Source organism: Mytilus californianus, unplaced genomic scaffold, assembly GCF_021869535.1.
Source record: "Mytilus californianus isolate M0D057914Y unplaced genomic scaffold, xbMytCali1.0.p SCAF_8, whole genome shotgun sequence".
Classification (NCBI taxonomy): domain Eukaryota; kingdom Metazoa; phylum Mollusca; class Bivalvia; order Mytilida; family Mytilidae; genus Mytilus; species Mytilus californianus.
The window spans coordinates 106,207,192-106,229,796 of NW_026262734.1; the positions used below are offsets into that span (position 1 = coordinate 106,207,192).

General features: G+C 32.2%; 1 protein-coding gene across 1 annotated transcript in view; it reads left to right on the forward strand.

Annotated features, from left to right (window-relative positions):
• Positions 1-1,528: 1,528 nt before the first annotated feature.
• Positions 1,529-22,605, forward strand: part of LOC127712953 (protein MMS22-like) — a 54,520-nt gene continuing 33,443 nt past the window's right edge. Inside the window, exons 1-14 of the mRNA XM_052219538.1 lie at positions 1,529-1,640; positions 6,737-6,777; positions 7,862-7,931; positions 8,386-8,506; positions 9,237-9,330; positions 13,773-13,903; positions 14,604-14,702; positions 16,056-16,134; positions 16,598-16,716; positions 17,181-17,240; positions 17,948-18,067; positions 19,062-19,114; positions 20,935-20,994; positions 21,411-21,518. Of these exons, the coding sequence (XP_052075498.1) occupies positions 1,594-1,640; positions 6,737-6,777; positions 7,862-7,931; positions 8,386-8,506; positions 9,237-9,330; positions 13,773-13,903; positions 14,604-14,702; positions 16,056-16,134; positions 16,598-16,716; positions 17,181-17,240; positions 17,948-18,067; positions 19,062-19,114; positions 20,935-20,994; positions 21,411-21,518 (1,202 nt within the window). The 5' untranslated portion in view covers positions 1,529-1,593. The remainder of the gene's footprint in view (positions 1,641-6,736; positions 6,778-7,861; positions 7,932-8,385; positions 8,507-9,236; positions 9,331-13,772; positions 13,904-14,603; positions 14,703-16,055; positions 16,135-16,597; positions 16,717-17,180; positions 17,241-17,947; positions 18,068-19,061; positions 19,115-20,934; positions 20,995-21,410; positions 21,519-22,605) is intronic.

The window sequence follows — 22,605 nt, forward strand, 5'->3', positions numbered from 1 at the left end:
TAGAATAGATAGCAGAAGAAATGTAGCAAAATGACAACAATCAACAAAAATTAAGGACTAGCAGTTACTGACATGCCAGCTCCAGGCCTCATTTTAACTGAATAAAAGATAATGTCTTCATCATATGAAAACCAACTACAATCCCTCCCGTTAGGGGTTTCATATCATGCCGTCATAAATTATGCGAGAAGAACATAACTTGTATCATGATCTTTTTATTAATTACAGTCATCTCCCCTGAGGTTACTGGAAACAGAAGTCATACCAGATAGTATCATGGTGGAAGAACAGACAATACAAGGTATTATTAATGAAAGTTTGTTTCAGTTGATCAAATGTAATGATTGTTCTTATTCTCAAAATATATAAATTGACCCATGGGAGAAAATAATACAGTTCAAAATGCCCAACAAAGATAATTAAATAATTTTGGCTTTTCAGAATACAGAAATCATAGTTTCTGACGAAACATCTATTTTATGTTAAAGAAATTGCCCTTAAATGACAAATTTTATTCTCGTCTACAATGTTGGAGAGTGTCCTTGAACTTGCACATAGACCAAGGTGAGCAACACAGGCTCTTTAGAGCCTCTTAGTTTTTATTTTCATTAAAATTTTATATCATATTCAGTAGTTTATTTTATTTTCTTCCTCTTGTTATTATTTGCAGAAGATTTCAGACCTGTGCCATTTTGCTGTAAGAAATCCAGAGGACAGACATTGGACAGGATAAAGGCATTTCAAAGGTGGCATTATTGAATATACATTTTGTTTTGATTTCGTGATTGATCTTGAAAATATTTTATTGAAAGCATAAAGACTTCTAAGTTTAGGGAATTATAGCAGAAACATAGTTTATATTAAAGGAGCTTCTCTGATAGGACAGTGGCAACAAAATAGAAACTAAGTTTTATGTGATATTTATTGGCTATGCAGACGATGACTTCATCTTCAGTCGATATACTTCTTTGAGGTTGATATATCCTTGTATCTACCTAGTACAAAGGCTATAATTGTATAATATTATAGGAGTGAGATATTTAAAACAATTTAATACAATATTTTTTTAAAAGTTCCATCAGGAATGGCTTGACCTTACTCTAAGATGTGAAATTTTTATTTCATATTTTCAGCAACAGCTTAAAAGAAAAACAACTTGAAAAGGCTGTTCTGCTGATATGTATTTTAATGTTCTTTCTACGATTGAAAGGGAACAGTATTATTTAAGTCTGTGCATCCGTTAGTCCATCATTTAGTCCCATATCAGGTTAAAGTTTTGGATTAAAGTGATTTAATGATGTGAATTTTAAAAATATACGCCAAAGAGGGGTTCAGCGAGCATTAAAACGTGAAACCGTCAGCTGTGCATGGTGTCCTATGGACACATATTCTTGTTTCTAGTGTTTTAAAAAAATCTCCTGTAAAACCAATCCAAATTCCTTTTGTAATATAGGTTATTACCAGAATATATGTAAAATTATTTATTGACGAAATGTTTAGTACATGAAACAATTTCTATTCAGATTTCTTCAAGAACCAGACACAGCGTTGAATGACAATGACATAACAGAAATTTTTACCTCACATGTTGTCATGGATACTGTACCAGAAAAAATAGGTCACCTGTTTTACAGTCTGAAGTATGCAATTATTAAGTTTTTCTAAATCAAACGAACAATTGTTCTGATTTTTGTTTTGTTGAGTTGGTTTCTTGTTGAGATATAAGCCATATTACCTTATGTTATAATTCTAATTTATACTATCTGTCATATACAAAATTTTTATAACTTGCATTTTTTCTTTACTCGTAAAAATTGTTTGTTTGCACAGATTGTTTTCCCATCATTTTTTTCCCCTTATATGGTCCAAGGACACAGTTATCGTCCTTTGGTTTTCGTTGTCTACAAATATAGTCCCTAGTGTGAACAGTTTATAACTTGCATTTTTTTTTGATACACTTTCCCAATTTATTTCTTGAAATTTATGCATGAAATATTAAGTAAGGGGATGAAATTACATGTTAAAAAAATTTGGGTGCTGAATCTTTATGTTAAGTAGTGATTTGGTCCAGTTAAAAAAGGTCAAAAATTAGAATGTCGGAAGCTGTCAAACTGAATTTTAGCCCCTCTTAACACAGAATTGTCAATATTTTGAGTTAGAGCTGGTAGAAGTTTCTATAATTTTGATATTATTTGTATCAATAGTAGTACACTACACTGTAAAAATCTTTTTGAGATAGAGCAGGTGCGATTTTTTTAATTTGAATTTATTGTCTAAAAGAAATGCACTACGAAATAACTGTGTTCTCGGGCCTAAGAGATGAATTCCGTAAATGTAGATTCTGTACTTTGGCAACTTTCCTGAATGGTTTTCTGGTTTCAATTTGTCAAACTCAATAAAAGTAAAGGATTTACATCTTTGTTTGACAGAAATTCTGTTAAAATGTCCCATTTTGGCATTATACGGCTAAAATAAGCATTTTAAAGCAGTTTCCATTTTATGCCTAAGAGCCATGCTGACTTTCTATCTGACAGCTTTTTATGTTCCTGATATTTGTGTTTCTATGCTTTAATCAAATTTAATTAACCATTTGTGAACTCGGAATCTAGAGAAAAGTAGATTATCACAGAAAAAATGTGCAGAATATTTGTATTTATGTCCCTGGTTAAACGGCCTGTTTGATGTATGTGAAATGTGAAGAGCTTTGTACATAAAATCTGTAGTCCGTCACAAGTATTTCACTAAATCTGTAAAAAAAACACTTTACAATGATCAGTACACCCTATTCATTTCATATGCTACCATAATTTTCTTCTTTAGGATAGTAAGTGGTTCAAATATATGCCAAATGAGACTAAAACTACATGCAAGTTTTCCATTGAAAAGTGAAAAACTGGTCATCAGACCATACTGTCTGCAAAAAAAAGTTGAATTCAAGAGTCCTTTTGCAATTAGACTTCTTGTATCATGACATCTTAGCATAGAAATGAGCAAAAAGTAACAAATTTCACTTCCTTATAGCCTCTGTGTGCATTTTTATATGTAAATATGGGCTACAGCCTAAATCGACTCTAAATAATTCTCAGTCTTACATGGCCTAAGACCATTTTCATACTCATGTAGTATGCTTTTTGTAACTTTTCTTTACATTTAAAGTACATTTAATATATATGGAACAATAATGTATGGTTAAAAACCTTCAAAAACTTCAAATTGGTTGAAAAAAATGCATGTTTATGTAAGGCTTCCCTTAATTCGAAAATCTCTATTTTCAGGCACAGGCTCATATAAATTTGACTTTTGAATAACTGTAATAAATCTGATAAATCAAATGAGTGTTCCGTTGCTTTTAATACTTATTATATTAAATTCAAGAGTATTTAAAAAACAAATTTTTGCAATATTTAAATTTTTTAGGCCAAAATCTTGACAGTTGAAAATATTTGATTTAAACGTCAAAAATAAACATCCAAATTTCAATATTAAAATGGCCCTAGTTTCTATAATATATATCCTATGTCCATGAAACTTGGCCAACTATCTTAAAATTGCCTAAGCTTAGGTCATGCAAAGTTTTATCAAAATTGGTCAAGTCTTTCTATCCTATTAGGTCCAAGGACACAGTTATCGTCCCTAGTGTGAACAGTGTATAACTTGCATTTTTTTTTGATACACTTTCCCAATTTATTTCTTGAAATTTTATGCATGAAATATTAAGTAAGGGGATGAAATTACATGTTAAAAAAATTTGGGTGCTGAATCTTTATGTTAAGTAGTGATTTGGTCCAGTTAAAAAAGGTCAAAAATTAGAATGTCGGAAGCTGTCAAACTGAATTTTAGCCCCCCTTAACACAGAATTGTCAATATTTTGAGTTAGAGCTGGTAGAAGTTTCTATAATTTTGATATTATTTGTATCAATAGTAGTACACTACACTGTAAAAATCTTTTTGAGATAGAGCAGGTGCGATTTTTATATGACCGCAAAAATTCAAAATTTTTTGGTCGTATATTGGTATGACGTTGGCGTCGTCGTCGTCGTCCGAAGACGCATTGGTTTTCGCACTCTAACTTTAGTTTAAGTTAATGGATCTCCATGAAATTTTACCATAAGGTTCAATACCACGAAAGGAAGGTTGGGATTGATTTTGGGGGTTATGGTACCAACAGTTAAGGAATTGGGGGCCAAAAAGGGGCCAAAAATAAGCATTTTTGTAACTTCCAGACAATAACTTGTGTGTAAGTGTATGGATCTCTCTGACATTGTACCACAAGGTTCCATATCACATAGGGAAGGCTGTAATTGATTTTGGGGGTAATTGCCTCAAAATTTTAGGAATTAGGGGCCAAAAAAGGGGCAAAAAACAAGCATTTTTCTAGTTTCATGACAATTACTTGTGTGTAAGTGTTTGGATATTTCTTAAATTGTACTACAAGGTTCCATATCACAAAGGGAAAGCTGGAATTGAGTTTGGGGGTAATTGCCCGAAACGTTTAGGAATTGGGGGCCAAAAAGGGGCCAAAAATAAGCATTTTTCTAGTTTCCAGACAATAACTTGTGTTCAATTGTATGGATCTCTCTGAAATTGTACTGCAAGATACCATACCACAAAGGGAAGGCTGGGATTGAGTTTGGGGGTGATGAATCATAAGGGGGTTCAAAAAATTTGGGGGGGGGGGGGTTTCTTTTTTCTTCTTTTTTTCCTTTTTTTTTTCTTTTAAAATTTTCCATTTTAAGTTGGTTATTTCTGATTTATATTTAAAAGCAAATAATAATGATATGGTAGGAAATACACACCAAACAGGATGTGTAAATTATTATACAATAAGTATTGTGCAATAGCAAGAAATTTTCAATTGCACAGTATTGCACAATAGCAAGAAATCTTCAATTGCACAGTATTGCGCAATAGCAAGAAATCTTCAATTGCACAGTATTGCGCAATAGCAAGAAATATCCAATAGCACAATATTGCGCAATAGCAAGAAATTGTCAATTGTACAGTATTGCGCAATAGCAAGAAATATTCAATTGCACAGTATTGTGCAAAAGAATATACTTTGTATAAATTGCTTATTTCTTGATCAATTTCAATGGGGTTTTATTCTTGAATTCTTGGGGTTCTTTAATATGCTGAATCTAACCATGTATTAAGTTTTTGGATTTTGGGCCCTGTTTTTAAATTGGTCCACATTGAGGTCCAAAGGGTCCAAAATTTAACTTTGTTTGATTTCATCAAAAATTGAATTATTGGGGTTCTGCGATATGCCGAATCTAACCATGTATTTAGATTCTTAATGTTTGGTTCCGTTTTCAAATTGGTCTACATAAAGGTCCAAAGGGTCCAAAATTAAACTTTATTTGATTTCAACAAAAATTGAATATATATGGGGTTCTTTGATATGCTGAATCTAACCATGTATTTAGATTTTTGATTATGGGCCCAGTTTTCAAGTTGGTCCAAATCGGGGTCCAAAATTAACTTTGTTTGATTTCAACAAAAATTGAATATATGGGGTTCTTTCATATGCTGAATATAACCGTGTATTAAGTTTTTGGATTTTGGGCCCCGTTTTTAAATTTGTCCACATTGAGGTCCAAAGGGTCCAAAATTTAAATTTGTTTGATTTCATCAAAAATTGAATTATTGGGGTTCTTTGATATGCCGAATCTAACCGTGTATTTAGATTCTTAATTTTGGTTCCGTTTTCAAATTGGTCTACATAAAGGTCCAAAGGGTCCAAAATTAAACTTAGTTTGATTTTAACAAAAATTGAATTTTTAGGGTTCTTTGATATGCTGAATCTAAACATGTGTTTAGATTTTTGATTATGGGCCCAGTTTTCAAGTTGGTCCAAATCGGGGTCCAAAATTAAACTTTGTTTGATTTCAACAAAAATTGAATATATATGGGGTTCTTTGATATGCTGAATCTAACCATGTATTTAGATTTTTGATTTTTGGGCCCCGTTATCAACTTTGTCCACATTGAGATCAAAAGGGTCCAAAATTAAACTTTGTTTGATTTCATCAAAAATTGAATTCTTGGGGTTCTTTGATATGCTGAATCTAACCATGTATTTAGATTTTGGATATTGGACCATAATAGGTGAATGTCCAATTTAAAATTTTTAAGTTCTTAGACCACATTCATTCTGTGTCAGAAACCTATGCTGTGTCAAATATTTAATCACAATCCAAATTCAGAGCTGTATCAAGCTTGAATGTTGTGTCCATACTTGCCCCAACTGTTCAGGGTTCGACCTCTGCGGTCGTATCAAGCTGCGCCCTGCGGAGCATTTTATTTTAATTTGAATTTATTGTCTAAAAGAAATGCACTACAAAATAACTGTGTTCTCGGGCCATATAATATTCTTATACGTATCATTCAATGAAACACTCAGGAAATCATAATTATTCATTAGATAAACAAAGACAACATAAAATAATATATGTCAGTATGTCGTATATCTTACTGCCTTATTGATATTCACCAAATTACAAATGATATTTATCTTCTTAGGGCTGTTTGAGATTTAAAGCCTGGGTGGATGGGAGGCATTTTTTTTAGACCCCAACCACCCATAATATAAAATATTCATTTTACTTATAAATCTTACAAGATTCTAAAGAAAATGCAATCATCCACCATTAATTAATTTAAGTGCACTCATCCATCCAATGGCATGCATTTAAATCTGGAACAGCCCTTAATGTAATATAACATTTATTTTCAGACAGTTGATTTCAAAGATTTGTCATGGAAACCTGGAATCAGGTAATATTATGGATTTGCTGTGTGTAAAACTAAATCTCATGATGAAAATTTAGTCAGATTGAAACCTCTTTATAACAGACAGATGGTGACAACCTACTAGCAGTATGCACTGTAAATTTTTTTTTGTGAGTAAAAAGTCAAAGTTGCGATAAGTGTGAATATAAGAACCATTCAAGGCAAATAAGATCTGAGTGGGGAAACCAGAGACCATCTTGATATTATTGTAAGGTGTAGACCAGTCAGTTCATCATTGAAGAATCTTACAAGAACTGTAGTGTTGAAAACGAGCAATGCTTTGACTGTGTCTTACTTACAAAAAAATATTTACTGCACATGCTGGTAGTATGTTGTTACAATCTGTCTTATATAAATTGCAAGCAATGAAATTGCTCTTACTTATAACAATAATTTCATCTGATTGTCATTAAAATATTCTGTGCATTCTTTAGAAACTTTTATAATTATTATTATAGTACATTTAATGAATTATAATCATCTGTTGTTTATAATTTTACTGCGTTTCAGTTTAATATGTCTTGAAACTGTTGACTGTAAAAGCAAGGCCTAATTGTGATATTACTTTATTGACTGACTGTTTGTTGAAATAGATTCTTGGACAGCTCTTTTGTTTGATTGTGAATCACAATCTATTGCCCTTTGTGTATTGACATTGGCAAATGAGCTAGGGTGTTTGTGATTTTAAATACAGACTTAAAAAAAAAAAATTGAGAATGGAAATGGGGAATGTGTCAAAGAGACAACAATCTGACCAAAGAGCAGAAAACAGCCCAAAGCCTCCAATTGGTCATCAACACAGCGAGAAAATCCTGCACCCAAAGGCAGGCTACAGCTTGACCCTAAACATTAATGTATACTAGTTCAGCGAAAATGGACATCACACTAAACTCATAAACATATAAATGAACCAAAATTAAAAAAGCATACAAGACTAACAAAGGCCAGAGGTTCCTGACTTGGGACAGGCACAAAAAATGAGGCAAGGTTAAACATGTTTTGTGAGATCTCAAAGTTATTTGTGACAAAATGATTCTTTTAACCAAATTAGTTTTTTCCTTCTTTTCAGATACAGATTACTACAGTAGTAGAGAACAGATTATCACATTTTACTCATTTCTCAAAAAGTTTTTATACAGGTAATATTTTATTTAAATTGGTAACAAAAACTATATGTTATAAACAAACAAAGTAAAACATTGAAGTCATTATATATCTTGTAATCTAAATCCCAGAAGCAATACATTTAAAAGTGGTGACAGAAATTGGGAGACCCCGCTATCCCCCCTTACAAAAATGAATGATGTTGTGATTTAGTGCCAAAGGTTATTTAGCTTTAATTTTTTTTCTGTCTTTCCTTAATCCTGGATCGACTCAATAAAGTTTTAATTTTGTATCTGGGGAGGGATGTAGTTTGGTTATTTGATGCATTCAGATATTAGGAAAAGCAATAATTTGCATGTGATGTTGAATGTATATAGATATGACAGATTAACTTTTAATACAAATATACTTGTAGAGACATTTATGTTGTGATTCTAGTTAATGATGTCATATTTTTCGGTAATTATTTTTAATATTTATAATTGATAGGTTACCCAGGAATCTAAATGGTGAGGAAGAAGAAATTATACAAAAAATTGTCACCTTATTACACAGCGTTGTTATGTATGTTGACCGTCTGACTGATATGAAATATGACATCACACTATCTGTGAGTATTATCACCCTCTCTTATATCATGGTATGTTGACCGTCAGAGTGATTTGAAAAATGACATCACACTGTCCGTGAATATTATTACCCTCTCTTACATGTATATCGTGGTATCTTGACTGACTGCGTGATATGAAATATGATAGCACACTATCTGTGAGTATTAGCACCCTCTCTTATATCGTGGTATGTTACCCGTCAAAGTGATATGAAAAATGACATCATACTATCTGTGAATATTATTAACATCTCTTATATCATGGTATGTTAACTGACTGAGTGAAGGGAAATATGACCACACTATTTGTGAGTATTATCACCTGATCTCATATTGTGGTATGTTGACTGACTGAATAAAATTGACAATGTGAGTGGTATTGCCCTTTGATAAATTATTTGTATGTATGTAGAATGAATTGAGCTGTTTCTCCTAACTGTATAACATGGTAGTGATATCTCTAAACAAGGGATAAACAATATGATATCATCCACTCACTCAGTAAGTACTTTAACCTTCACATAATTCTGAGAAATGATCACATTTTCTATGAGTGCAATAATGTCAGCTATGACAAAAGCCATAAATACTATCTTTATAAGGTTAAAGATAATTGAAGGCCTATATAAGTCTTAAAGATGTTTTACATAAAGAGCTTTTTGTGTTGAAATTCCAAAAGAGCTTATGTTTAAAAAGTTGTAAAATTAATTAATATATCTTGTATTTATAGACGTCATCACGTGATTACAGCAGATTCCACTTGAACCTTGACCTATACTGGAATACATTAGAAATCTTGTGTCTGTTAGAAGATAAATTTATAGGTAAATAGTGTTATTATTACTATCTAGTGCATATTTGTTATACTTTGAGTGTTATATTGTAAGATAGCTTAATTAGCCTGATAATTCTGTTGAAAAATGTGAAAACAAGCATCAATAAGGCATATTTTAATCTGTTGAGCAACACAGTTTCCTATGAGCCTCTTGTTTCTAGACTGAGACACTGCATTGTGCACCAAAATCCCTTAACACCACAGAATGGCATTAGGTAAAACTTCATCTTGCCCCCTTTCTCGTGTTTGAGGTGTTTTTTCGTAATTAATCCTTTACAGCGGATTAAACATCTATAGCCAACATATTTATCTCTGTTCCTCCACAAAAATTGTGACCAAATCATTTCAATGTCTTCACTTTTCAACATTTAATACTTTGTTTAGCAGATTTTTATGTTGTATCAATGGCTGCCTTAACTCATAGTCGATACATGCTTGAGAATATTAAAACCAACCCACTTGCAAGCGCATTGCTGATCCTGCAGAAGAAATGTATTTTAAAATCTAAATCTTAAAATCTTTTAAAATCGTCTAACAGGATCTGCCCCAAACCGTTTTTTAGGCAGTTAAGCTACCTTATGCTACCACCCTAGATTTGTGTTCTTCCCACTGAATCGCGAAAAAAGTGCTATTGTTATTAAATTGCTGGCTAATATGTTATTAATAACTAATTGGGCACTTTTTTCATACTTTTAATGCTGGAATACAAAAAATATGACCAGAAAAACCTTAAATGATCGTCGAACAACCCAAAAGTTTTGAAGTTGCACATAGGAAGTAGTGCTCAATAGAAATTCGTATGTAGTTTATTTTCCCCTGTGTTTTTGGCTAAGATGTCAAAGAACAATTGTATGAAATATTTTATCGTCGAAAAACTCTAAAGACAAGTCGTTTACATTTCCCAAATGGCAAAAGTCGTAGGAATATTGTTTGTCGTCGATACGTATTAAATACGTCAGTAGTCTATTAATAAGTTGGCGGCAATTTCAAATTAGAAGACGAATTTTACGTATCTTTTAAATTTAGAGGATTCTGATGATAGAAAGGTAATTATTGTTAATCATGATATTCTTTTTGTTTGAGATGAGTGTTAATAAATTGTGTATTCACATTTGGATTTCATTCTTTTGTATTACTCCGTTTTTCACATAAATGACCTTGTCAAGTAATGCACCAACATGGTGTTTACACTTGTTGAATAAAACCGGAAATCAAGAAGGTCTCACTAATTACCGACAAGAAGATTGTAGAGACAATAAGCGACAAGAAGATAAAACTTAGCGACAGGAAGAATGAATTTGCGATAAGAAGATAAATTAGAGACAAGAAAGTTTATACACTGTTAGAATAATAAATTTATAGAAAAGTCAATTAATTACAGTTGATTATTTTCTGTTGTGTGAAGTTTAAAATTATGTTACATTTAGTAGCCGTCCGTACTTCTTGACGCTTCTTGTCGTTTCTTGTCGCTAAGAGACCTTGTAAATATGTCAAACTTGCCGAGACTGACAGTAGTATGTGATATACATGTATATGGATTTTAGACTCAGAAAGATCGTGTGATAATAGAAAGTCACAAGAAAATGTAGAAACCCCATTCATATATCACTGTATACAGGTACGGATGTCCGAAAAATGTATAAAATCAGCGAGAATCAAAAAAGAGCAAATGTGAATATAGGAAATATATGCGGATAAAAGAATTCGGTCTAGATCACCTTGATCTTGACATGAAGCCAGTGTCCTACTCTCAGGCACTTGTTTATATCCATGGGAAGATTTAGGAGCTCAAAATATACGTTGATATTGGGTCTTCCCATGCAAAGAAACAAGTGCATGTGGTCAGACTTTGACATTTCAATGTTTACGATATTTTTTCTAAACCAGAACTTTTTTATTTCTGGCCAATCTGGGCCTAAAAAAATCTTCATCTATGGCCCATTTTAAAGAAGATATATCTTTCAAGAAGTGTAAAGTCCAAGAATGTTTTACCAACCGTTTATTTATTCCAATATTGATATAGATCTCGAGTAACATCATGGACCTGGAGGGGGCGGGTCATTTACATTTACTAAAGGCAGGTCAATCAGACCTCACCTTTGACTCCTGTTATAGTTTGATTGTCTGATTTGTGTCATACATTTTGTACTGTAGAACTTAAATTGAACAAACTCAGTGTTCTCCACAGGGAAGCAAGTCAATGCACACTATTGCAAAGTTGTACCATGCCATTTAACTTATACCACTAAAAGTCAACTCAAATCAACATTAACCACTAAATTTTAGAATTCACAATATAATTCTGTCGGATAGACCTATCAGAGACCATGTGTCAACTTACAACAGAGGCAGACTAGAGCATACTATATTAAATGACATGTTCATTGTATGTATAAAATTGAATGAAAGAAATAAAATTTAACATAATTTTATCTCTCTGACACTCAAACTGCTCATCTTTTTTATTTTGTCGAAAATCAAACTTTGATCTGACCCTAAAAAAAGAATATCCCATGCAGTGGCGGATCCAGAACTTTTCATAAGGGGGGGGGGGCGCTCCGCTCCTGTCATGCTTCAGTGATTCCCTATATAATCAACCAAATTTTTCCCACAAAAGGGGGGCCAGAGCCCCCCCCCCCCCTGGATCCGCCTATGCCATGATCCCATAATGATTTCTTTTCAAATTAATTGACAAAACTTGTGTAAATATAATTTATCATGATTGTATATTCTAAATAAACAATATAAATATTTGTATTTGTTTTTATTTTAGCTAGATTCCAATTCTTGGCTTTAATATCCTAGAAGTGACAAGACATGCATGTACAATACATGATACTATCTAGTAGCTGCATTGACTAGTCATCATAATAATTCCATGACAGCTATGAAATTCTAGACCTTTTTGATGTTTTAAATATAGTTATACATGTATGACATGTTTATCTACAGATATGATCGAAGTACATGAACTATGAAACTTTTTACTAGGTCTTATCATATGACGACTAGTCAGACAAATTTTGGTTCAGATTTCTGACAGGAATTTTTACAAAATTGCCAGGGGTTACAACACATGAATATTATTTTCATGGAGTTTACTGTAACCGTCCAGTTATTTTTAGAGGCTGTCTAATGATATGTCTGTGCAACTGTTACTATAAAATGTGGGAGATACATCGTATAATATGCACACTATTAATATATATATATACAAGTAGTTACGGTAACCCAGGTATCAGTTATATAAAGATAGTTTGAATACATATACATAATGATGATACAATGTGCAGATACATGAAATATGTTTTATAAAGTATGTAAGAAATGAAGAATATAAACATATTAAAAAAGACAGACACAATATTTGTATGAAATTTGATGTAAATGTAATAGGTTGGACACTTAGAAGTACAATAATCATGTAAAAGAAAATTAAAAGCATTTCTAGCCCAACGATATAATCATTTTGTGTAATATGATATATGCATGATAAACAATAAAATTACACCACCTCACATTGTTCCCAGTATTATTGAATCAGTTTTTGTAAGGATTGACACCTGCTGATCTGACTAAAAATGCTAATGTGGCATATGAAAACTCTTAGTACATATGGAAACTAAACTATACACCACTGTATAAAACCTTAATTCTGACGACATTATTGCTGCATAAGTTAAATTCATTCATCAGGGTATTGAGAAGTTGATAGAAATAAGCATCTGTATGTCACATACGGCCTGTAACAATGAGCAAAACTCATACCACATAGAATGAAGCTGTCAATTGCCTTGAAATGACAAATGTAAAACAATTCCAACAAGCAAACCAGCATCCTGATTTATGTACAAATCAATAATGAAAAACAAATATGATATACAGCAACAAATGACAACCACTGAATGACTTCGGACAGACACACACGTAAGCTGGCAGGGTTAAACATGACAAAAAACAAATCTGAAAAATGAGATAAAACAAGCTATGACAATTTAAGCAACACTGCCACAGTTTTCATCATATTTTTGATTAACTGCCTATAGCGCTTACAGTGCTTTGATTTTTTACAGTTGCCAGGTTCAAAAAGTTATGTTTGCCAATTTGCCACCAAACAGTGAAATTTAGGTCGCCTGTTGACTTTTAAGGTAGCCCAGGCGAGTTTTAGTAGTCTAAGTTGAGAGCTGTAAACCATCACAATTTTTTTTTCATTTTCAACAAAATTCACATAGTCCTTTAATTTATACCTACAATAGCATCTGTAGTTGCTTTATTTTGTAGAAATCAAAACTGAAAGATCTTACCACTTAAAAGATAATGATTTAGTGCTTACACTGAAAAGAATTTACAACCTCTACCATTGTTGAACTCAGTGTATAAACTTGTTGTTAGTTAGCAAACTTTTGATAGAATATATTTATTCACATGTAGATTCTTTACCACTGAAGAAAATAAGTTCTAGTTACAGTTCTGATGATGTTGAAAGTAGGTCACTGCTGCCTCAGATGGTACAGATTGTAGTATGGGAACTTATAGCCATAGCAATCTCAAATTTCCAGAAGGTATGTAAAAAAGTGGAGTTTCCTACATTTTGAGAGTAAAGACTGCATCCACTTAATTTAATACCTGTAGCCACTGGTTGCTTAGCTAGCTATATTTCAAACTCTTCTCTGTGTCACACTAGATAACGTATATTACTTTCTTTGGATTAAACCATTGATAGCTTGCCATACAGTATTGGCTTCATTGTTGAAGTTAGTACAATGACCTGTTATACCCCCACTGTGACGCTGGGGAGGTTTTCTTTTTTACCCCTGTCTCTCCATTCATCTGTCAGTCCATCCATATGTCTGTTCAGTTAGTTTCATGTCTAATGTTGGCATACTATATATGATATGCATTTTTCAGTTTCATTGCTACTCAATTTCCGGTTTACCAACTACTTATATATTCTAACACATAACGTCCATGTATGAAATTTTCGTCACATTATGTTAGACAATTACAGATATGAGCTTCCTGCAAACATGCTATAGTATAAATACTTGAACTTGAGATAAATAATTGGTATTTTATGATCTATCAGACACTTTTTAACAAATTGTGAAGCTTTGCAGTAATGAATTCTAATATCAACATTTATTCATGAAAAAAATGAAACGTTAATTTAAAAAAAAAATTAGATTGTGAAACACTTAAGAATTTACATGAAATGGTTTAGTGTTAAGTTCTTTAAAAAGTACTTTTTTTTTTTTTTTTTAGAAGAACAGTCAAGACTTAATTCACAGTTCTCCTTTTGACTGTAGCTGTGTACAGGACATGTGGAAGTTATTGGCTTGTCTGCTGAACCATAAAGGGGAGGTAATAAGTAGATATATTATTTGTTTTAGAAGCAGAGTCAGGACTTCATTCACAGTTCTCCTTTTGACTGTAGTTGTGTACAGGACATTTGGTATCTATTGGCATGTTTGCCGAACCATAAAGCACAGTTAAGGAGTAACTACGTCATGTTAGTGATTATGTAAAAGTAAAGTAATACAGAGAAATGAAATAGATGGTCTTAAATATAAGTAAGAAGATGTGGTATGAGTGCCAATGAGACAACTATCCATCCAAGTCACAATGTGTAAAAAGTAAACAATTATAGGTCAAAGTATGGCCTTCAACAAGGAGCCTTGGCTATAAGCTAACACCTAACAGCATGCTATAAAGGCCCCAAAAATGACCAATGTAAAACAATTTAAACAAGAAAACCAACAGTCTAATCTATATAAAAAACGAGAAACACTTATGAGCCACATAAACAAACAAAAACCACTGAACAATAGGCTCCTGACTTAGGACAGGTGCATAAAAATGCAGCAGGTTTAAACGTTTTAACAGGCCCCAACCTTCACCTGATACCTGAAACAGTAGTGTAACATTACGAAATAAAAAGACACATTATAAAATATCAATTGAAATGGCTTAACTTGATCAAAAGACATATAAACAAAAACAGGTAAAAATACGCTGAACGAATAAGTTTGATCTATGACACAAGCTAAGATAAATACAATATTTAATAAAAAAAAGTTGTAACCTTGGACAAAATGTTGTTAAATTAAATAACATACACAGGTAAATTTAAATATAATAATTTTGTTGTTAGGAGTACGGTTAAAGTCTTGTATTAAATAAAGAGATGTGGTATGATTGTCAATGAGACAACTATTCAACAGATTCTTAATGAAGCAGATTCAAGCAACTATAGCTATATATAGGTCACTGTATGTCCTTCAACAATGAGCAAACCCATACAGTAATATCCACTATATATCAAAGGCCCCAACATGACAAACGTAAAACAATTCCAACAAAAAAATTAAATGCCTGATTTATGACAAAACAAAAAACAAATATAACAGACAGAAAGTAACCAACGAAAACCATTGAGTGACAGACAGGCTCCTGACATAGAGGTATATGTATTTATTATAGGGTTGTAAAAATATAGGGGAATACTATCCCAAGTATATTGCACCTGCTTTAGAGTTCAATTTATATTTATATTATGTCAGGGATAATTTACCAATATTGATACCATAAACCTTGAAAATACAAAATAAAAGCATGTAATGGTTATTTAATCATTTTGAGGAAGCAGTTGTGAGGAAACTGTATGTTTAAGAAGTTTTTTCAGTTCCAAAAAAGTATTTTATCTATCTGTTGCAGTCTTTTTGGGTGAACTTACATGAAGTGATACAGACTTTGTTGGGAGCTGAAATTAAATTACCAGAAGATGTCGAAATAGGTAATGAAAAACCTGCTTAAAATGTGTCTTTTAAATACATGTATAAACATCCATCAAACTGTATTCAGATTGGACTTTCTTTATTAAACCAATGGAATAGTATTTCAAGCTGTAGGTTTAATATGATTAAAGTTTTGTATGCTTGGCCTATCATTTATATTTTACGAATTATACCGTAAGTCACATTAAATGGCTGTTATGGTCATAAAAAATATATTTTCTACTAAACACACAGCATTAAGGATTAAGGGCATAGACTAGTAGACTTGTAGTTTAATAGAATAATGTACAAGTAGGGACACATATCTTTCTTGGTAGCTGTATTCCTTTGGACATAGAGATTATATTAATTATATTATTATGAATATGCATGTAATATTTGTCAATGGACATAATGCAGTAAAAAATCAACCTTCCATATGAAATCATCCCTCCACATAAATATTTGTTTTGTATATTTCAGACAGTGATGTATACATGTACCCACCTGTAGATAACCTAACTTTGAATGATAACAGTAAATTCTGTATCTGGATGATAACCAATGTGGCCATAGTGGTGAGAGGCAATGAGGATGATAAAGTAAGAAATATAAGAAGTAGTGATGTACTTAAGCCATTAATCATACCCCAGCTTTAAAAAAGTGGGGTATACTGTTTTACCTCTGTCTGTCCGTTCGTCCATCGGTCCGTCCGTTCATTCGTCTGTCCCGCTTCCGGTTAAAGTTTTTGGTTAAGGTAGTTTTTGATGAAGTTGAAGTCCAATCAACTTGAAACTTAGTACACATGTTACCTATGAAATGATCTTTCTAATTTTAATGCCAAACTAGAGTTTTGACCCCACTTTCACGGTCCACTGAACATAGAAAATGATAGCGCGAGTGGGGCATCCGTGTACTATGGACACATTCTTGTTTATGTTTAATGTATATAGCTCCCCAAAAATTTGTTCTTAAGAGAGTGTATTCCAGAAACAAATGTTATGAGTATATGTTTTATAATACCATCTTAATACTTTCTTATATCTATTAGTTGTATTTGTTTTAGATTGTAACAGCAAGTAATTATTATGATGTAAATGCTGTAATAAAGAAAGTTGTTAATAAGGTGAGTTGTTAAGTAATTTAAGTAATGGTTCAGGGTTTGAGATTATTTCTTTTTTGTGTTGACTTTGCCGAACCTACTTCTGCAGGAATATTTGAATTTGCTCTTCTCATCTGCAGAGATTCTGATTAACTGATTAAACTTGTAAAGTTTTCTTTAAGGTTTGAGCCATAATTAATCATGTGGGGGAGGAATTGGGGAATGGGAGGTACTCAAATTAATCAAATATCTGTGGTTGCATTTTGTTTCAAGTTTTGTAAGAATTATAGGTAAAATAAAAAAATATATTTGAAGAGTGGTCAGGGTCTTAAATATGGTGTGGATTTCATGTTTAAAGGTAAACCAAATATTTAAATGTTCCTGTCTTATTCAGTCTTGTATACAGACTTAGGCAAGTCCATGAAATCAAATATCCACGAATATACAATTTTCTTCAATCAATGAAAATTGGTATCCTTGGAAAAAAAAGAATCTACAGTATTTTAAATTTATACTTTATGAAATTTGTAGTCTGATAAGTAAAATTAGCTTCACAAGTTGTAAGCTCTTTTAATCTAGTAGCTAGTGTTGGCATCAATCTACTTTTTACTGCATCTCTACTTGTAAACGTTTTTCTATCATGGAATTTACATTATTTGTGTTTTTTTCTTTTTATGAAATTGTCAATGTAAATGTTTTTATGATAAGTTACAATCCAAGTATTTTTTTAGGGAGAAGTTAATGAATTAGACCTGCGGTTTTATTTAAGATGTTGTCAGCAGTTATGTACAATTTGGGAACCAAATATAAACCTCCTAGTTATATTTTGGGATTATTTCTACAAACGAATGGTAAGATGTAAAATTTAAAATGGTATAAAAGAGAGGCGAAAGATACCAAAGGGACATTCAAATTCATAAGTAAAAAATAAACTGACAACGACATGGCTAAAAAGGAAAAAGATTAACACACAAACAATAATACACAACGTAGAAAACTATAGACTGAGCAACTCGAACCCCATCAAAAACTGGGGGTGATCTCAGGTGCTCTGGAAGGGTAAGCCGATCCTGCTTCACATGTGGCACTCGTAGAGTTGCTCATGTTATTACAAACCTGGTAATAAGTCTATAAGAAGTTGTTAAACATGGAAAGAAAAGGCCAATGGTTAGTCATTGCTGTCATAAAATTTCATTTGGTTGACCATTAAAGTGTTTTAATTGATGATCAGGGCGGAGATTAATCTGTAAAGCCTCGTACATCATTTACAATCTAAATGTCTGGGAGCATTAATACAGTTTAATTACCTGTTGTGGATAATTAATAATAATTCTGGGAAGTTCAAAAATAAAATATCACAAATTTCAATGCTGGCATAGAACAGTGTAATCCTTTCCAAAAGAAAAATATCTACATGTTGTGTATGAAAAAGGATATTAATGATAAATACAGTATGAAACATGTCTTCTAAAAGACTGTTACCTTGTGGTGTAATGTTTTGAAAATTAAACTCAGCATGTCATTCAAATACAAAGCAGACCATAATGATATCACATTTAAAACAGGTTAAATCACAGAAAGATAAAAACCTAATTGTCAGTGCCTTTGTCGTAGAATTATACCTTGCTCCGCAGAAGGAGGGGGTAGGGGGCTGAGGTTACTGGTTTACACTTGTCTGTTTTATGCCCATGTTTCAGTATGTCCATCAGTCCGTCCCCTGAATTATTTGTCACAATTTTCTCGCAAACAAAAATCAAAGCCTTTTGCAAATTGGTATTTGGTAGTACTGAATACTTATAGCAAGGGTATCATTCTCACAGTTTACATTGTTTTTTTTTCTTTCAGAACAGTACATTCCAGTTGAAAACAGTATCAATAGACAGTTTACAGACAGTCAGGTGTGTATAATGAAAACTGAATGCAGTGTTGATTGTATTAATGCCTCAACTTTCCTATACTTAAACGCTATCATATATTTTTTGAATAAAAAGGTATTTTTTACTCTTTGAACATGATATATTGATTTTTTTTCCTCTCAATGTAAATTTTGTTTGTTCAATATGTTGAAATTTTACATACTTGTCAAAAATTGCGACCAGGATGTCTTCTCTAGTCTTAATTGATAACATATTAAAATAAGATGTGGTATTATTGCCAATGAGACAGTTCTCCACAAGAGACCAAATGACATAGAAGTTTACAACTAGAGGCACCATACAGCCTTCAACAATGAGCAAAACCAATACCACATAGTCAGCTATAAAAGGCCCAGAAATGACAAATGTGAAACAATTCAAATGAGAAATCTAACGGCCTGATTTTTATAAAAAACAATGAACAAAAAACAAATATGATATGCAGCAACAAACGACAACCACTGAATTATAGGCTCCTGACTTGGTAGTCAGATATTAAAAAAATTTCAGAATATCAAGAAAGGGATATGAAGTGTGGGTGTATATTGATTTTAGATAGTTGTCTTAGGATATTCTGTAAAAAAAAAATATACCAAGGAATAATACTGACATATTGATAATTGTTATATATGAGGTCTTCAAGGTATTTTTGGAATGAACCTTTAAAAGCCATTATGGCATATTTTTTTTTGCCAAACTAGGTCATTTGAGAATAAAGTATTTGTGATACAGGGTGATAACTTGGGAGTTCTTCATGATTTAAAAAAAATTTAAATTTGGAATGGACACTTTTACTGAACCCTAAGGAATATTGGAACAATTTTTGTCTTCAATTTATGAGCTCAAATCATAAACCTTGCAGAACAACGGGTTACCAGAAAATTACTTAAGAGGAATTCCTTCAAATACAATCAGTCATCGCCAGATAATAAGAAAAAAACTTTGATAAGGAGATAAAGATGATGTATGATATTTACAAAAAACAGTTATATCAGATTCAATAAGAAAACAAGCTGTAACTATGTTGAAGAAATAATGTCATATTTTCTGTTTATCATCTTGACCAATGTTTAAAGATCAATTGATGGATTTTGTCTCACCTGTGACGAAAATCGCGGAAAGCAAGACATGGGATTGTTTTTCCAGCCATGGTAATGGCTGTGGTGACGACAGCGTCAACAATTTGTTAAGTTTTCTGCTCAAGTTAGTTTGATAGGAACTACTTGTGAAAGATCATTGATATTTAAGATGAAGTTGCATTACCATCAGTACATATCATTTTGACAACTAGGTCATGGTCCAGTGACTTTGAATTAACTAGCAATTTTCAATATTACGTTTTCTGCTTAAGTTAGTTTGATAGGATCTGCTTGTGATAGATCAATGATATTCTGTATGAAGTCACATTACTATCTGTACATAGCAGTTTTAGACTATTTTGAGGCCCTGCCCCCTCAGTCATGGTCTAGTGACTTTGAATTAATTAGCAATTTTCAATATTAAGTTTTCTGCTTAAGTTTGTTTGATAAGAACTGCTTGTAATAGATTATTGATATTTTGTATAAAGATACTATCAGTACATATCAGTTGGACGACTATTTTGAGGCCCTGCCCACTAGATAAATGCCCAGCGAGTGAATTAATAAACCATGTTGCTGTCCATCAGATTGTCTTTTTCTTAATTTTATGCTGACAGGCGAGACATATCTCTGTGTCAACAGTTTGTTTTTTATTGTTATAAATGTACATTATTTTACTAACTGCTTGAATAAAGTTATTGATAGAATATATATACTTTTCAGCAAAACAGCAGTAGACCTTCTAGAAAAATGTAAAAAGTACAGTTCTGGCCAAAAAGCAACGTCAGTATGATAGTGATTTTCTAGAACATTTTAGTTATTATTTGTATCTTCACAAATCAGTCCAGAGTTAAATCAAGTATTTGAAATATTAGATTCGATCAAATGCTGTTTTATTCATTATGTATAAAAGAATTAAAAACTTCATTCGGCTAGGTTCTAATAAAAAGTTATTTTCTACTGAATGCTGTTACAATATGGTAGTTCATTCAATATATGTTCTTTATTTTCATGTTAAACGGTAAGAGATATATAGCTGTGTCAATAGTTCAATTTTACCCAAACTAAATTTGATCTTAAATGCACTTCAAATTTAATGCAACACAAATCCATTTTTACTTTTTAGTAAACAGAATTGGACAATTTGATCTTGAATTCACTGAAGGTCAAAGACTTCACAAACCCATTTTATTTTCTAGTAAACAGAATGAGACAAGTTATCAGTTGTACCTAGGACTGTTGGGAAATCACCTAAGACGATTAGTAGAAACACATTCCATGCAGGAGTGGAAACAGATGAAGGGGAGGTAACCTCTTATTTAATGCTTTTCCACATCACTATTCTTTGAGGGGGTAGGAGGGAGTGTCATCCCAAATTCCTAGGAAAATAAATGCCAAATCCTGAATAATGTGTCCTATCTTGCATCACAATTTAATTAAATTCTGAATTCTGAATTCCTGACGATTAAACTTTCTATTCTTGAATTGCCATGAATTAAACTGCTCAATCCCAAATTCCTCAAAAAGGTCCTTTGGCCCTCTTCTTTGTAACAACAGTTGTAGTATAGTTTAGTCAGATAATACCTGAGGTCCTGAAGTGCATGTTTTTTTTTTTTACCATAAATCAAAACATATTATTCCAATATAATAATCTGAATAACAGGATGCTTTTTTATTTACTTATAGAGTATGCGTTTGATTAAGATTATAACTTCATATATTTAACATTGGCTGCATTATTGAATTTTTAGCTCACCGGGGCCCAAAGGGCCCCATGTGAGCTTATGCCATCACTTGGCGTCTGTCCTTGTCCGTCGTCTGTCGTCTCTGTTGTTGTCTGTCGTCATCTGTCATCGTAAACTATTTCAAAAATCTTCTCCTCTGAAACTACTGGGCCAATTACCTTCAAAATTTAAATAAATGTTCATTAGGGTATCTTGTTTATAAATTGTATCCGAAGTTTGTATCCATAGACAAACATGGCCACCATGGCTAAAAATAGAACATAAGGGTCAAATGCAGTTTTTGGCTTATATCTCAAAAACTAAATCTTTTAGAGCAAATGTGACATGGAGTAAAATTGTTTAATTGGTCAAGATCTATCGGCCTTGAAATTATCAGACGAATCGAACAACCCATTGTTGGGTTGCTGCCACCGAATTGGTAGTTTTAACAAAATTTTGCAGTTTTTTGTTATTATTTTGAATATTATTATAGATATATATCAACTGTAAGCAGCAGTAATGTTCAGCAAAATAAGATCTACAAAAAAGTTAATATGACCAAAATTGTCAATTGACCCCTTAAGGAGTTATTGCCCTTTAAAGACAATGTTACACAATTTGTTCATCAAGTTTGCTAACATTTAAAAATCTTCTCCTCTGAAATACAGGT